The sequence below is a fragment of the Cervus elaphus genome, chromosome 28 (genome assembly GCF_910594005.1).
Source record: "Cervus elaphus chromosome 28, mCerEla1.1, whole genome shotgun sequence".
NCBI lineage: Eukaryota > Metazoa > Chordata > Mammalia > Artiodactyla > Cervidae > Cervus > Cervus elaphus.
The window spans coordinates 14203962-14220599 of NC_057842.1; the positions used below are offsets into that span (position 1 = coordinate 14203962).

The window sequence follows — 16638 nt, forward strand, 5'->3', positions numbered from 1 at the left end:
ACTTCTACATTTGGGTCTTCTTAAAAGCTCCAGTTCTACACCAAGAGCCAGACTAATTTTAATTCTGATGAAGTCCTCTGAGGCTGGTGTGTACAAGGTAATAATATATCAGTTTCTTAGGATGCTGTAACATGATGCCACAGTGACAGAGTCCATTCCTAGGCAGGTTGATAAGAAGTTTGGGGGTCCCCAAAATGAAAGGTTGTTGCTGAACCATGAAAGATACTGGGATTCTTGGCCTCCAAAGCAGAAGAATTCGATCTGGGGCCAGAGACGAGTCTTGATTGCTCAGAGCTTTTTATGTAATAAAGTTTTATTAAAGTATAAAAGAGATAGAGAAAGCTTCTGACATAGACATCAGAAGGGGGCAGAAGGAGTGCCCCCTTGCTAGTGTTAGCAATGAGTTATATACTTTTAATTAGTTATTACAATGAATCAAAAGACTGTCTGGAGGTTGTGAAGACCTTACTAGACCCGTTCCCATAATTTACATTTTAAGATTACAGGATTAGCCAGAAGGTTTTTTCTGGAAACTGTCCTCAAGCAGGATACATTATTGTTATATAATCCTAAGGAATGTAGAGGGAAAAAAAAATGTTTGTCCTTTCCTCCTCCTTGAGAATTCCAGACCCCTCTCTCCTTGGGGACCCCCGGACTTCTTATCAACCTGCCTGGGAATTGACTCTCTGAACAGCCTTGGTAATCTGAACAAGAGAAGTTTGCTTCTCCCAGTCTGGAGGCTGGGACTGCAGCGTCTGAGTGTTGGCAGGGTTGGCCCCTCTGGGGTCCGTGAACAGACCTCTGTCCTTGGCCTATGAGGAGCTTCTCTCTGTCTGAGTCTCTGTGTTGTCTTTCCTCTCTGTGCATCCATGTTTCCTCTCCTTATGAGGACACTGTGCTGTTTGGAGTAGGGAACATCCCAGTGAAGTTCTTTCAAATTGATTATCTCTTTAAAGATGCTATCCACAGATATGGTTACACACTGAGGGAGTTGGGGTGAGGACTTCAACACACGAATTTTGGCAAGAACACAATTCAGTCCATAATAATCGTATTCTCAGGACAAAAGAGACCACATCCTCCACGTGTTTGTATCCACACAAGGTAAATAAATACTCATGTCTGGAGCTTGACTCCATTGATTTCCATTTGTGAAAAGGATAAGATGGTCAGGAATGTCATGGGTAGTTACTTTGTAAAGAGGATTGCCATCCACAGTCAGGAAGATACAGACAGTTTGAGGCACTGCCAGAGACTGAACTCATTGGGCATGTTTCTTAACCTCTGTAGGGCTCAAGTTCGTCCTGTTTGGAACTTGTGGAGTAATTAACTGTACACGTTCCATGCAGTCGTCATAAAGATTAAACGAGATGATGGTACAGCTCTGTATCCCTGGTACATGGCAAGTGCTCAATAAGTGTTTCTATTTCTGCGACACCAAGGAGGATGCAGAGACAGTAAACATAACAGGAATCAGAAGGAAAGCTGGGATGCCAGGGCTTCATGTAGGAGCTGCAGTAGAATTTTGTGGGAAGAATCAATGTGGCATTTAAGTCAGAGAGGTGGGCCTGAGCAATGAGAGATGTAGAGACACACACATGTGGAAACAGGAGACTTCCAGACCTGTGAAAGGAAACAGCCCAGAGGCTAGTGATTGAGGGAACAGTTTGGATCCTAGGACAGTTTGAAGGACTAGGTTACCTTGGGCAGTAGAATGAGAGGGGTAGAGTGTGTCAGTGATCTTCATTTTGGGTACTCTTTAGAACCTCCTGGGGGAGCATAGAGGTTATCATACTACATAAAATAAGTCAGAAAGAAAAAGACAAATGTCATGTGATGTCGTATGATTGAAGCTGAAGCTCCAGAACTTTCGCCACCAGATCGAACAGCCAACTCATTGGAAAAGACCCTGATGCTGGGAAAGACTGAAAGCAGGAGGAGAAGGGGATGACAGAGGATGAGATGGTTGGATGGCACCACTGACTCGATGGACATGAGTTTGAGCAAACTCCAGGAGTTGGTGATCAACAGGCAAGCCTGGCGTGCTGCAGTCCATGGGGTCACAAAGAGATGGACATGACTTAGCAGCTTAACAGCAGCCACATATGAGATCACTTTTATGTGGGATCTCGAGTATAACTACAGAACAGAAACAGACTCACAGACATAGAGAACAGTCTTGTGGTTGCCGGGGGGATGGGGTAGGGGCAGGGGTGGACTGGGAGTTTGGGGTCAGTGGATGCAAGCTAGTATGTATGAGATGCATGAACAGCAAGGTCCTATTGTATAGCACTGGGAACTGTATCCAGTCTCCTGGGATAAAGCATAATGGAAAAGAACATTAAAAAAAGAGTGTATATTTGTGTAACTGAATCAATTGGCTGTCCAGTGGAAATTGACACAACATTATAAATCAATTATACTTCAATTAAGAAAAGGGTTGAGGCATCATGAAGAGATTCTGATTTGGTCAGTGTGGATCTGGGCTCCAGTTTATTTTATTAAAGCATGTAGCTGAATTGAGAACTGTAGGATTAGTTCAGAGTACATTATAATCACTTGAGGAGCTTCACAGAAAAAGGTACCAGTGTTCAAGTCCCAAGCCTAGAGCTCCTGATCTGATGGTTCTGGACTGAGGCCCAAGCATCATCACTGTTCTTAGTATCTCTTTGGTGAGTCCATTGTGAGGTCAAGGTTATGGCCACAGAGCCTTCAAGGACCATTCCAAGTCTCAGACTTGACCCTTTCTAAATTATGAAGTGCTGATTCTTCCATGAAAAATGTTATTTTGTATCACACAAGCTTCCCATGAAAAAAGGTTGCTTATTTATACGGGGAAACATTTGGCTGGAAAAAACAACTTCATGACTCTACTAATGTTTATGGGACATAATGGAGTTGGCTGTGTCCTGGTGTACTTTGGAGCCCTGACCCAGGTAGAGTTGGCCCTCAAACAACAGAGGTTTGTACCGCACAGGTGCACTCATACCTGGATTTCTTGCACTAAATACAGTACTACATGATCCAAGGAATCCAGGGGCATTTGGTATATAAGATGTTATTGCATCCCAAAGAGTATCTTGGCAGAATAAACCTTATATGATGAATATGGGTAAATACTTCTTATGACAACACTTTATAATACAGGAATTGGAAACCAGCTCAGTTTTCAAATTAAGAAGCTCTGGTTAAAGGAATATTGTGTTGCAATAAAAGTTAACATTGTATATTCTTATATTTACAACATAAAATATGTTTGTGAATATTGAGAGAAAGGTAATGCTAGTTGTATACATACTGTATGGTATGTTTTTGAAAAAGAATGTTTACAGAATATGTGTAAAGAAAACTGAAAGATCAAAGTATTGTGTCTACTTATGTTTGGATGATAAAACAGCACGCATTCTTTATTTTTCTTTCTGTATTCTTTGTATGTTTAAACTCCTACCATAAACATATTCCTTCATATTAACTTCATGTGGGTTTTCTGTTCACCAGTCATTCCTTTGCTTTGATTTTTCTCTTCATGCCTTCTGTAAGATTGATCAGGTTGTTTTATGTGTTTCACTTATTTTCAAGCTGAAGGTGTTATATTAATACATTCCTATGGTATTCTTAATGCAAATCTGAACTCAATGCAATACGTAGTTTTATAATTTTTTAGTGAAATCTAAAATCACTAACTCTGTGAAAGATGACTTTAACATTTTAACTTTCCTCTAAAATTTACTGCTTTTCCTACTGTCTATGTTATTGTTGTCTAGAATAGGTTCAGATTGTCTTTCCACATTCATATAAGTAGGTGTTACTATTATTATTTTTATAATTAAGACTTATTTATATTTTCTAACGTCTTTAATATGTTTTATCTGATTTCATGTTTGTTATTACCTATTGCATCTCTTTTCTTTCCCGCTTTCATTTTTCTTCTTGTCAGAGCTTATCCTATATTCATTCTTCCAGTGAGAGTCTAGGAATAGCTTGTTATCATAATATCATTGTTATCATTTGCAGCACACCCAACTGGGTGTCCAGCACAGGCTTTTTCTCTTTTGAAGAAATAGTAAAAAATACTATTTTTTGGAATAAATGTTTTATTGCATTTATGGCACAGAAGTGAGGAATATGGGCATGTTTTATCTTGACCTGAAGCACATATATCATTTTTAAGATTTTTCTAAACTAAGTGAGGGAGGGCTAAGCAAACCAAAAATACTGTGGACGTTCAGTCATGGTATAAAAGTAGAGAAAAGTTACTGGCCTTGGTGTGATTTGGTTGAAAATTCAATTGAGGTGGAACTTAGGGACCTCCTGTTCTGGGAAATCGTTGATTCTGGTACGTTTTGCTTAATTCCTAGAAAGATTTGAAAAATTCTTCTAACAAAAACAGAAGGACAGCAATTAGGATAAAAATAAATAGAAAGTTAAATGGGTTTTTGAAATAATGAAGTAAAGCTATCGGCTTTTCAGTTCAGTTCAGTTCAGTTCAGTCGTTCAGTCGTGTCTGACTCTCTGCGACCCCATGAACCGCAGCACGCCAGGCCTCCCTGTCCATCATCAACTCCCGGAATTTACCCAAACCCACATCCATTGAGTTGGTGATGCCATCCAGCCATCTCATCCTCTGCCGTCCCCTTCTCCTCCTGCCCCCAATCCCTCCCAGCATCAGGGTCTTTTCCAGTGAGTCAGCTCTTCACATCAGGTGGCCAAAGATTTGGAGTTTCAGCTTCAGCATCAGTCCTTCCAATGAACACCCAGGACTGATCTCCTTTAGGATGGACTGGTTGGATCTCCTTGCAGTCCAAGGGACTCTCAAGAGTCTTCTCCAACACCACAGTTCAAAAGCATCAGTTCTTCTGTGCTTAGCTTTCTTTATAGTCCAACTCTTACATCCATACATGACTACTGGAAAAACCATAGCCTTGACTAGACAGACCTTTGTTGGCAAAGTAATGTCTCTGCTTATGTTGTATTTAATTAATTAGCTTGTACATCACATAAATAGTCTTCCACCTCTCTAACTTGCTGTTTGAAATGTTGTCATTTCTAACATTTCTACTATGCCCTTTGAATTAGTTGTTTTCTTTGTGGAGAAATAACTCGTGTCCACTGCTGTAGGAAGCTAGGTATTTGGGCCACAGGTTAATAGGAAAAGGTGTCATTATTCACCCCACTTCAATTGTAGTCCTGTAAAGACAAATACATATAATATATCCTCTTAATGGGTTTTGAGCTTACCTATTAGATTTTAAACTGTCATCATAACCAAGTGAAAAAGCCGAGCAGCACACCCCCAGAAACTATTTCCAGTTTATAGTTACAAGTCTGCCTAAGCTAAAGAAATTAAGAGCAAACAGAACCAACTTCCACTGGCAAACATCTATAAATGGTGGATATAGAAAACATTTATTTAAAAATGCGTCACTGAGTTTGCATAAAAGGGAAACATCCAAACGGCAGAACTGAAATGAGAAAACCATCTATATAAGGATGTGGGATGATGCTTCAGCAATGCCTCTGGCTGGGTAAAGACAGGTGATGTCTGGGGCTTTAAGCAACCCAGAACTGTGAGGAGCAGTGGTCCCTGCACGAGGCAGGCGATTGGAACTGGCATCTCTGTGTGAGAATATGACCTTCAGAGAGCTTCCCCCACAATGAAAACAAAACTAACATTAAACTTCACATAGTTTGGATAAATGAGAAACCTTGTTTGTCTGAACGCTGGGAGAAAAAACAAACAAAAACAATGTATCTCTTGTAAGAACTCGAAATCTCTTTCTGTTCCTAAGGTGGATTTTGTAGACTGAATTTATGTTGCATACATTGTGATTTAATCTCAAGGCAAGAAATTAGCATTTCCTTTGGTCCTTGATCAGGGAGAGCTTCAAGCTCAGAAGCCTTCCATTTCTTTATAATCAGTGACCTGTGTTCTGAAGAATGGGCTTCCCTCCTGGCTCAGTGGTAAAGAATCCACCTGCCAAGGGGGAGATGCAGGTTTGATCCCTGGGTCCAGAAGATCCCTTGGAGAAGGAAATGGCAACCCATTCCAGTATTCTTGCCTCGGAAACTCCATGGACAGAGGAGCCTGGCAGGCTATGGTCCCCAGAGTTGCAAAGAGTCGGACTTGAAGTAAATAAAAACAATGACAACAATGTTCTGAAGAACAGGCAAGTACTATGAAGTGGCTGTCAGAGAATCAATATTTTGGCTTTATTATTTGGGTTTCTTTTTCTTTTGACATGTTTTCTGTCTTTTACAGACCAGGGCAGTAATGGCTAAAGCATTCACGCCAGGCTTTAGGCTGAAGTGTTCAACTTCTGACTGTCCTTTAAAGTATCTTAGCACCATGAAAAGCCCTAAGTTTCATTCTGTTTTATTTCATTAATTTATTTTATTGAAGTAGAGTTGATTTACAATGTTGTGTTCATTTCTGCTGTACAGCCAAGTGACTCAGTTATACATACATATATGTATACATATATGTGTGTGTACATGTACACACACACACACATGTTCTTTTTTCTCTTCTTTTCCATTATGGTTTATCCCAGGAGATGGGATATAGTTCCCTGTGCTATGTAGTAGGACTTTGTTTATTCATTCTATGCATAATAATTTGAACTGCTAATTCAGATCTTTCAGTCTTTCCCTCCCTCATCCGCATATACCCCTTGGCAACCACAAGCCTATTCCCTATGTGAGTCTGTATCTGTTTCATATATAAGTTCACTTGTATGATATTTTAGATTCCACATGTAAGTGATACCATAAGGTCTTTGTCTTTCTACATCTTAATTCACTTAATTTGATCATCTCCAGGTTCATATGCAGTGCGAACATGCATGCTCAGCTGTGTCCAACTCTGCGACCCCATGGGCTGTAGCCTGCCCGTCTCCTCTGTCCATGGGATTTTCCAGGCAAGAATACTGGAGTGGGTTGCCACTCACCCTCCAGGGGACCTTCCTGACACAGGGATCGAACCTGTGTCTCCTGTGTCTCCTGCATTGGCAGGTGGGTTCTTTACCACCAAGCCACCGGGGAATGTTGCCGCCAATGACATTAGCACTTAATTTCCAATTGTCCTGCTTTGCTAGGTCTCCTCTAGGAGATGTGTGGGACGCGTCAGAGGGTCTGTATTGGAGGAATATTCCATGGTGAGAGTTGGGCTTACAAAACGGTCACTTTCCATAACAGCCATTTGCCTTTTCTTTCTTTCTCTACCTTTTATAACCCAGTTGTCTTTCCCCTAATCTCCTTAAAGAGATCCTCACTGAAATGTTCCAACCAGCCCTGGCTCATATCCTGTCACTATCTGATGTGTTGGGCTATTTGCTATTCTGATACCCTTTGTTCTATACCAGGTAGAGGTATGGAACATGATTTGGGAGCCTTAAGATCTCGAGCTTGGAGAACACAGACCACGGAAAGCTGGGTGACCAATTCTTCCTGAAAGATCCCTTTCACACACACATACTGTGAGATGGAGAACAGGGAGGGTCCTAGGGGGGCTGTGTTCATTTCATGGAAAATGGTTTCATCAGTACAACTTGGAAAGAGTAATTCCCATACCTGTATTTCAGAATTTCAGAGTGATCTGGGATCCAGAGGTCCCTAATAGCATCACATTCTTTGAGTGTTTTTGACCTTTGAAACTTTCTCAAGCTAGATAGTTTATAGACAGAGTCCTTCTAGTATCCAACAAATCCTTGTAGAAAAACTATAAATCCTGATACAAGAAAGGCTGCAGCCTTATGACTCAGGAAAGGCAAGTGTGAAAGAAGTTCTCAACCTGGAAAAAAATGAATTATTTATGTTATTACACTAATGCATTAACAGAATACACGTGTGGCTTACAGAGCAAGTTGTTTCTACCTTGACTGTCTCCACTCTATAACCTCATAGAAAAGTAGATGCTTTACTTATATCCCGTCAGGTGTTTGCAATCTAACTTATAACTTCATTTTGTGTAGAATTAATCAGTACATTTGTCTACGTGGAGGTATACCTGTTTTTCTCTGAGATATGGTTGCGAGCAGCCCAGGACATTACACAGATGAGTCAGCTGAGGAACAGTGGGTAAATTTACTGTGCAGGGCCTGGCTGTGGCACGGGGGTAAAGAATCCACCTGCCAATGCAGGAGATGCAAGAGCTGCGGCTTTGATCCCTGGATCAGGAAGGTCCCCTGGAGTAGGAAGCGACAACCCACTCTGGTATTCTTGCATGGGAAGTTTCCTGGACAGAGGAGCCTGGCTGGCTACAGTCCCTGTGGGCAAAGAGCATTGGACATGCCTGAGCATGCACACACAAATCACTGCTGCACGATACTTCAGCGCTGCCTTCCGTAACGTTCTGGGGTGATATAGAACTTAGAGATTCAATACATATTGATTATTACTTCAGTGTGCACTCGTAGGAGATTTGTGATTTGAAATCAGATTTTGTTTTGTTTTAATTACTAGGACTGTGGAAGAAAAAAAAACAAAAACATAAACTTCTAGTTCCCAGGGTATTGTTATGTGATTAATATTTCAACAGTAGCAGTATTTGCATTTGACTGTAATAATTTTTATCTCTCTTTTCCAGCTGTTGTGTTAGTACTAAAGTTTAATTTGAAAAATAAAAGCTGGGTGAAGTAGAAATATTGGGCTGATAATATAAGAGTTTAGTTTCCAGGAGATACTAGTCTGGATGTTTACTCCATATCTATTTCTATAAGCAGTTGATTTTCTTGTAATGCACTCCGTCCTGGTCCCTTCTCAGATTTGTTTTAAAACCCATGGAGGGGTTCCCCTGGCAGTCCAGTACTCAAGAATTGGGCTTCCAATGCAAGGAGTGTGGATTCAATTCCTAGTTGATTCCACATGCACTGAGGCCAAAAAAACCAAAACATAAAGCAGAAGCAATATTGTAACAAATTCAATAAAGACTTTTTCTTTCTTTTTTTTTTTTAACTTTACAATATTGTATTGGTTTTGCCATACATTGACATGAATCTGCCATGGGTATACATGTGTTCCCCATCCTGAACACCCCTCCCACCTCCCTCCCCATCCCATCCCTCTGGGTCATCCCAGTGCACCAGCCCCGAGCACTTGTCTCATGCATCGAACCTGGACTGGTGATTCATTTCACATATGATAATTTACATTTTCAATGCCATTCTTCCAAACCATCCCACCCTTGCCCTCTCCCACAGAGTCCAAAAGACTGTTCTATACATCTCTGTCTCTTTTGCTGTCTTGCATACAGGGTTATTGTTACCATCTTTCTAAATTCCATATATATGCGTTAGTATACTGCATTGGTGTTTTTCTTTCTGACTTACTTCACTCTGTATAATAGGCTTTCTTTCAATTCTGGTTTCCTCAGTGTGTATGCCCAGCAGTGGGATTGCTGGGTCATATGGCAGTTCTATTTCCAGTTTTTTAAGGAATCTCCACACTGTTCTCCATAGTGGCTGTACTAGTTTGCGTTCCCACCAACAGTGTAAGAGGGTTCCCTTTTCTCCACACCCTCTCCAGCATTTATTGCTTATAGACTTTTGGATAGCAGCCACTCTGACTGGCGTGATGTTGAGCATCTTTTCATGTGTTTGTTAGCCATCTGTATGTCTTCTTTGGATAAACGTCTGTTTAGTTCTTTGGCCCATTTTTTGATTGGGTCATTTATTTTTCTGGAATAGAGCTGCAGGAGTTGCTTGTATATTTTTGAGATTAATTATTTGTCCGTTGCTTCATTTGCTATTATTTTCTCCCATTCTGAAGGCTGTCTTTTCACCTTGCTTATAGTTTGCTTTGTTGTACAGAAGCTTTTAATTTTAATTATGTCCTATTTGTTTATTTTTGCTTTTATTTCCAATATTCTGGGAGGTGGGTCATAGAGGATCCTGCTGTACTTTATGTCAAAGAGTGTTTTTCCTCTAGGAGTTTTATAGTTTCTGGTCTTACTCTTAGATCTTTAATCCATTTTGAGTTTATTTTTATGTATGGTGTTAGAAAGTGTTCTAGTTTCATTCTTTTACAAGTGGTTGACCAGTTTTCCCAGCACCACTTGTTAAAGAGATTGTTTTTTCTCCACTGTATATTCTTGCCTCCTTTGTAAAAAATAAGGCATCCATAGGTGTGTGGATTTTTCTCTGGGCTTTCTATTTTGTCCCATTGATCTATATTTCTGTCTTTGTGCCAGTACCATACTGTCTTGATGACTGTGACTTTGTAGTAGAGACTAAAGTCAGGCAGGTTGATTCCTCCAGTTTCATTCTTCTTTCTCGAGATTGCTTTGGCTATTTGAGGTTTTTTGTATTTCCATACAAACTGTGAAATTATTTGTTCTAGTTCTCTGAAAAATACCATTGGTAGCTTGATAGGGATTGTGTTGAATCTGTAGATTGCTTTGGGTAGTATACTCATTTTCACTTTATTGATTCGTCTGATCCATGAACACGGTATATTTCTCCATCAATTTGTGTCCTCTTTGATTTCTTTCACCAGTGTTTTATAGTTTTCTATATATAGGTCTTTTGTTTCTTTGGGTAAATATATTCCTAAGTATTTTATTCTTTTCATTGCAATGGTGAATGGAATTGTTTCCTTAATTTCTCTTTCTGTTTTCTCATTGTTAGTGTATAGGAATGCAAGGTATTTCTGTGTGTTGATTTTATATACTGCAACTTTACTATATTCATTGATTAGCTCTAGTGGAGTGGAGTCTTTAGGGTTTTCTATGTAGAGGATCATGTCATCTGCAAACAGTGAGAGTTTTACTTCTTCTTTTCCAATCTGGATTCCTTTTATTTCTTTTTCTGTTCTGATTGCTGTGGCCCAAACTTCCAAAGCTATGTTCAGTAAAGACTTTTAAGAAGATCCACATTAAAAATAAAACCCTTGGATGTGTTTTGGGAAGTATGAGATACCTGCATATACATCAGTTTTACAATTTACAGTATTTGTATTAAAATCCAAAAAGTAATGATCACCTGCACAATAGTATATTCTTAAAGTTATATGTGTGTGTTGTTTTAGTTAGTAGAGGAAAATATAATTCCCCAATTCCTTTATGTTCCCATAATGTTGGAGTTTGCATTTTATCTAAAAGAAAGATATAGCTGTTTATAGTCTAGAAATGTTACATCATGTCACAGGTAGTAGAAAAGAATCCCAGAGCCATATATGTGTGTGTGTGTGTGTGTGTGTGTGTGTGTGTATTTAAAGTATTTGCCTCTGCTGAGAAAATACAGCAATAGGAAGAGGAAATCTACCTCTAAAAGTTTATGACTAGGAGAAAAATATTATATAAAGAATATATAATATGCATAAAAAATAGCCTAATTTCAAATATTTCTTCAGGAAGAAACAAAACTATTTTTCTTCACAAGTCAGAGCTCTAATAACAAGGAACCCTCTCATTTACCTGGTTTTCATATCCCTGCACAGAACCAGAAGACTGGAGCCTTAAGGAGTCATCCTATGGGCGACTGGCCATGTGGTTGTCATAAAAAGCCTTTATTTAGCGCATTCTGCAAATAAGCACACAGCAGGATAAAGGACACTAGTTAGAATGACTGGGGGGTAGGTAAACAGAAGGAAGGACTTGGAGCAGAGTGTCATCTGGCTGAGAGCTTATTTCCTGAGTCCTGTGGATCTGGTTAAAACCCAGCAGAGATGCCAATATGTTTCTGCTCAGTAAATGCTACCAGGCTCCAGGCCACCAGGCCACCGAGGCTCACGTGTGGCGTCCCGTCCAGGCAGTGCCTGCAATGACCTGAGTTAGGCATGCAGAGTGACTTTCTCCCGCTCACATCCGCATCCTTGGGTTCCGTCTGCTGCTGCTCCTGACCTCCAGGCCATTCAGTGGCTTGAGCGGAGGGCTGGAGGAGATACCGTGTGCGCTGCTTGGATGAGATCTTGAACTTGTTTCAAAGCCAGGGTGACAGCCCCTCGGCTGGATTTCTCCGAGAAGCTGCTGTCACGTGTGCCCCCAGGACACCTGTGTCTTCAGAAGGGTGGGAAGATATGAGGGCGGTCGACCCCAAAGAGGGGAGCATGGAAGCCTGGAAAGCAGGTGCTGGTAAGCCCGACCAGAGTCTGGGGCTTGGGGATCCCACTTTATTGTTTTGTCCAGTCAGATGCAAGTTTGTATTTAACGCTCATGCTGTGTCTACCTCCCATGCAAATATTAACAGCGTGCATCAGGTAGAATATGATTTTGTTCCATTTTCTCAATAGAGCAGTTTCCAGCTTTCAACTTGATCGTCTGTGTTTTTCTTTGAAAAGACATGATGAGACTTATAAGATAGCCCTAAAGGTTATAGGATGATTAGTCATATTTATGATTTTATTTTCTTGAGTAATAGCTAAGTCAAGAAAGAGGTAAGTATTAGAATATCAGTGTTTTCTGAGAAGAAGAGAAAACAATAGCTAGTTGTTTAATTGTGCATGAGTTTTGTTTGTAACCCATGTTTTCTGTGCTTTGCTATCATGCATTCAAAGAATGAGAAAGACTTGAGAAGTTGGAGTCAGTATTGGTAGGGAATCAGTCCCCAGATAGGAATTTTTTAATTAATTTTATCAGAGTATAGTTGGTTTACACTGCTGTGTTAGTTTCACAGAAAAGTGAATCAGCCACATGTATACATATGCCCCCTCTGTTTTGGATTTCCTTCCTATTTAGGGCTCCACAGAGGACTGAGTAGACTTCTCTGTGCTAAACAGTAGGATCTCATTAGTTATATACTTTGTACATAGTATCAGTAGTATACATTCATCAATACCGATCTCCCAGTTGGTGTCCATATGTTTGTTTTCTATGTCTGTATCTCCATTTCTCTCTTGCAAAAAAGATCATAGACATGGAATGTAGAAAAGTGCTGTAGATGATCTTACTCCAAAATGGGAAGTTTGTGTCACTTTATCCAAATAATGGATCCTAAATGCTTGTGAAAGAGCCTAAGCTTTCCACAAACACAAACCATGATGCTGACCAGAAAACCAGTGATCAATGGTGTATGTGAAGCAAGCTCAGCATCCCAGTTGGTGTTAGGTCTTATGTGTCCTCTCCTAAGAGACAGAGGATGTGATGGCTGCATGGTATCACCGTTGCAACGGGCATGAACTTGGGCAAACTCAGGGAGATGGTGAGGGACAGGGAAGCCTGGCATGCTATAGTCCATGGGGTTACAGAGTCGGACATGACTAGGTGACTGAACAGCAATGACAGAGAGGAATTAGCTGGTCGTTGGGGTGACTGTGGTCCACAGCTGAGTAGGAGGCTGTGAGACACATAGACCCAGAGAGGGATGCACATGGCTCAGATAGACAAAGCGGTAGAAATGTTTTCAGTGAGTAAATATTGTTAATATCCATTTCTGAATTGACAGATGGAAATAAGATTTTTTTCTCCTATTTACATGTGGACAGTGGCCTCCATTAAAGACACTCTTCACCTTACCATTCATGGGGTGTCAGAGTAAATGGTACCCAGACACACGAGAAAGGGTCTTTTAAAATAAGGTCAACCTTGACCACTCCTAAACTCAACTTTCTGTTTGGGTTCTGTAATTACGGAAGCTGTGTGTACCATTTCATAGACTTTACTTGGTTTATCAAGCATCTTTGGTTAGAAATAGCCATTTGTTTCCATGTAGGGAACTCAAGATAATTACACCAAATTAACATAAGTTTCTAAGGTGGAATGAAGGATAGGTATAGATGAGTAGCGTTCAAATGATGTTATCATTTGAAACAAGCCCATTTCAGGTGCTAAATGGGAAAAAAAGAAATAGAGGAAGAGAAATACAGAAAAGAAATATATAAAGGTCAAACACGATGATAGCTATGGAAAAATATTAGTACAGAAAAATATTTTCAGATCCATAGACTCTTTTTTTTTTCTTTTTTTGGCTGTGCCCTAGGGCATGTAGGATCTTAGTTCCTGGACCAGGAGTGGAGTCCATGCCCCCTGCTTAGAGTCTTAACCACTGGACCAGCAGGGAAGTCCCAATATCCACAGCCTCTTTTACTTCCCGACAGTCAGACTCCATGGTGCCAGGCTCAGCTGGGGGCGAGGGCGTTGGTTTCCGAGGGTGTGACTGTCCTTACCCTGGTTCTCACCACTGCACCTGTGGGGTTAGCACCTCCATCTCTAGACCCGGATGCTTGTGTGTCTGTATGACAGAGCCAGTGTTGCCTCATAGGCTGGTCTGGAGAATATTCACTGACTCCAAACATGGGACACGGAGGTAGATGAATGTCAGCCCTCCTGCCTCACCAGTTTCCACACCAAATCCCTAGCACTTTAACAAAACCTGAGAGGCCTTCAAGGTGATCTACGAAATAATCTCGGCAGCTTCTATGTACCGGGTTGATGAAAAGCTGGGCCTCCTCGTTAGATGAGGCCAAGTTCCAATCCCAGCTCTACTAGTTGTGAACCATGTGTCCCAGGGCAAGTTCGCTGGCTTCTTGAGCCTCGTTTACAGTATGGGGTAAATAATATCGATTTTGCCATATGCCTGTGAAAGATACATGAATTAAAAACAATGCACATTCTTATTTAGCAAAATATTTGGCACAGGTTCACTCAGCTAATGTGTATTTCCCTTTCTCTTTTCAACTAGCAACCATGTGGCTAATTTTATATTCAAGCCAATTTATTAAAGCATATTTGGACGTTTGGGGTAAAGAAAAAAATAAAGGTTCTAGTCAGAGACCAAAAATGTGTTTTTTGTTTGTTTGTTTTAGGAGGAGAATGTCCAGATTAGTCAGTTTGTTTCAAGCTGGTGTTTTGCACTTGCCTTGGTGACGATGCGCTGATCCATAGTTCAGTATAATTTTTTCCTTTGCTGATAATTATTTTTGATCAGTATCTATAATTTAAGCACAGTGCACTTAGTTTAGATAAATGAAACCTGGGTCTTAATTCTGCTATTATGTCATTTCATCATTTCATTTTCTAAAACAAACTAGAAGCAGTCTGCCCCAATTTTTCAATGATTTTCCCTTAGATTAGATTAGAGAAGTGCGTTGTTTCTGGAAACTGAATTATAAACCACAATAAACATGACTTTGGAGGAGTGACATCATTTGAAAGTATTTCAAAATTTTGTTGTGATCATTGCTATTCTGTCATACATGGTCTGGGAGGGATCAAGAAATGTAGGAAATCTGGTGAGAGGAGGGTGATTCTGTCTCGGTGGGGAGGTCTAGTGGGCCATGAAGTGTGATCCCACAGTCGTCAGAGGCCTGCATCTTTAAAAATATTGAAGCTGAGAGCCCACCCCATCTCCCGAACTCTCAAATACACCAGTTTGGGTTGTCCTTTTGCCCCCTGGAGATGAGCCCGGTGAGCAGCAGGCTGGGCGTCCTTCCAGCACAGCTGGAGGAAGCTCTGTGTCCTGTTCCTGGTCACTCATGAGCTCCTGGCTGACGCCTCCTCCTGCCAGTTGTCCCTGGGCTGAGTGAAGTCCCAGGTAGGGAGACTGCAGAGGAAGTGATGGGGTTTACAGAGCCTGGCAGGACCACAGCCCGAGGTTGAGAATGGGATCAGATCATCTCAGGTGAGTGTTCTGGGGTCTCTTGGCCGGCAGGGGTCTGCTTGCCTTTGTCATCTTAGCCCATCCGTGAGTGTCTCTCCAAAATGTCACAAGAGGGATGAGAGGAGGGGCTTTTCAAGCCTCTGCCTGGGACTTCTCTCCAGTGCTGGCTTTAAGGGGCCACAGTGTTTCGGGTCTCTGCCGACAGGAAGGTAGCATCTTCTGTGCATCGGTTCAGGAAGCGGTTAATCACAGACTTGCCAGGGCTTCAGTGTTTGCTACAGCGGGGTTCTCTTTAGCGTAGCACAGAGCACTTTGGATGCGTAATGCAGTCATCAGTGAGAATCTGTACGCTGCAGAGATCTGTTTTGATGACAGCCACACTTCTGGCCTTGTTTAGCGTCACCACTCTATAATGTTGGACACTGCAGGATTTTCTCTCTTGTTGGTAATTTAGAATGCAAGGGCCACAGGGGATGCTATTTGGCATTTCTTTTGCATTTCAGTAGATTTCTGTGTTGTGCATTTGCTGCCATTGCTAGCTAGAGTTTAGTAATCTGATGCCAGCAGCCTCTCTTTAACCCATCCAGTGCTGCTGGTATGTTAGCTGTGTTTCTTCAGCTTCTGCTCCTTCGTACATTGCACTCAGGAACAGGTAAACCAAGCTCTAATATCAGTCTTATGCATACATGTAAAATTAATGGGATATTTGTTTCATTATCTGAAACAGTAAGATACGACTCCGGAAACTCAAACCGGGGTTCTGTGTCAACCTAGAGGGGTGGGATGGGGAGGGGGATGGGACGGAGGTTAATGAGGGAGGGGACATGTGTATTCCTGTGGCTGATTCATGTTGAAGTTTGACAGGAAACAACAAAATTCTGTAAAGCAATTATCCTTCAATTGAAAAATAAATAAAATGCTTTATCTGGAGTCTATCAGTAGAGAATTAAGGAATTTGACCAGGGAAATTGCACAGATATGTTTGTTATTAACATCATTTTGGAATGCAGTGGTAATCGTCTAATTGTATTGTATGAGGTTATTTTCATGTTTCATGCTTCAAGTGAATATCTAAAGTGTGCATTTAGTTGTCTGCGATTTAGGATTT

The 16638-nt window shown here is 40.9% G+C and overlaps 1 protein-coding gene across 49 annotated transcripts in view; it reads left to right on the forward strand.

The window, feature by feature from the left end:
- The window catches only part of RIMS1 (regulating synaptic membrane exocytosis 1), a 578197-nt gene that overhangs the window by 353424 nt on the left and 208135 nt on the right, over positions 1 to 16638 (forward strand). For 21 of the 49 annotated variants that reach the window (XM_043890113.1, XM_043890124.1, XM_043890115.1 and 18 more), the window contains exon 1: positions 11876 to 12067. The exons of the other annotated variants lie outside the window; for them this stretch is intronic. In XM_043890113.1, coding sequence (XP_043746048.1) covers positions 12013 to 12067 — 55 coding nt within the window. In that variant the 5' untranslated portion in view covers positions 11876 to 12012. Of the gene's footprint in view, positions 1 to 11875; positions 12068 to 16638 lie in introns of those variants that run through there. 49 annotated transcript variants of the gene reach the window in all.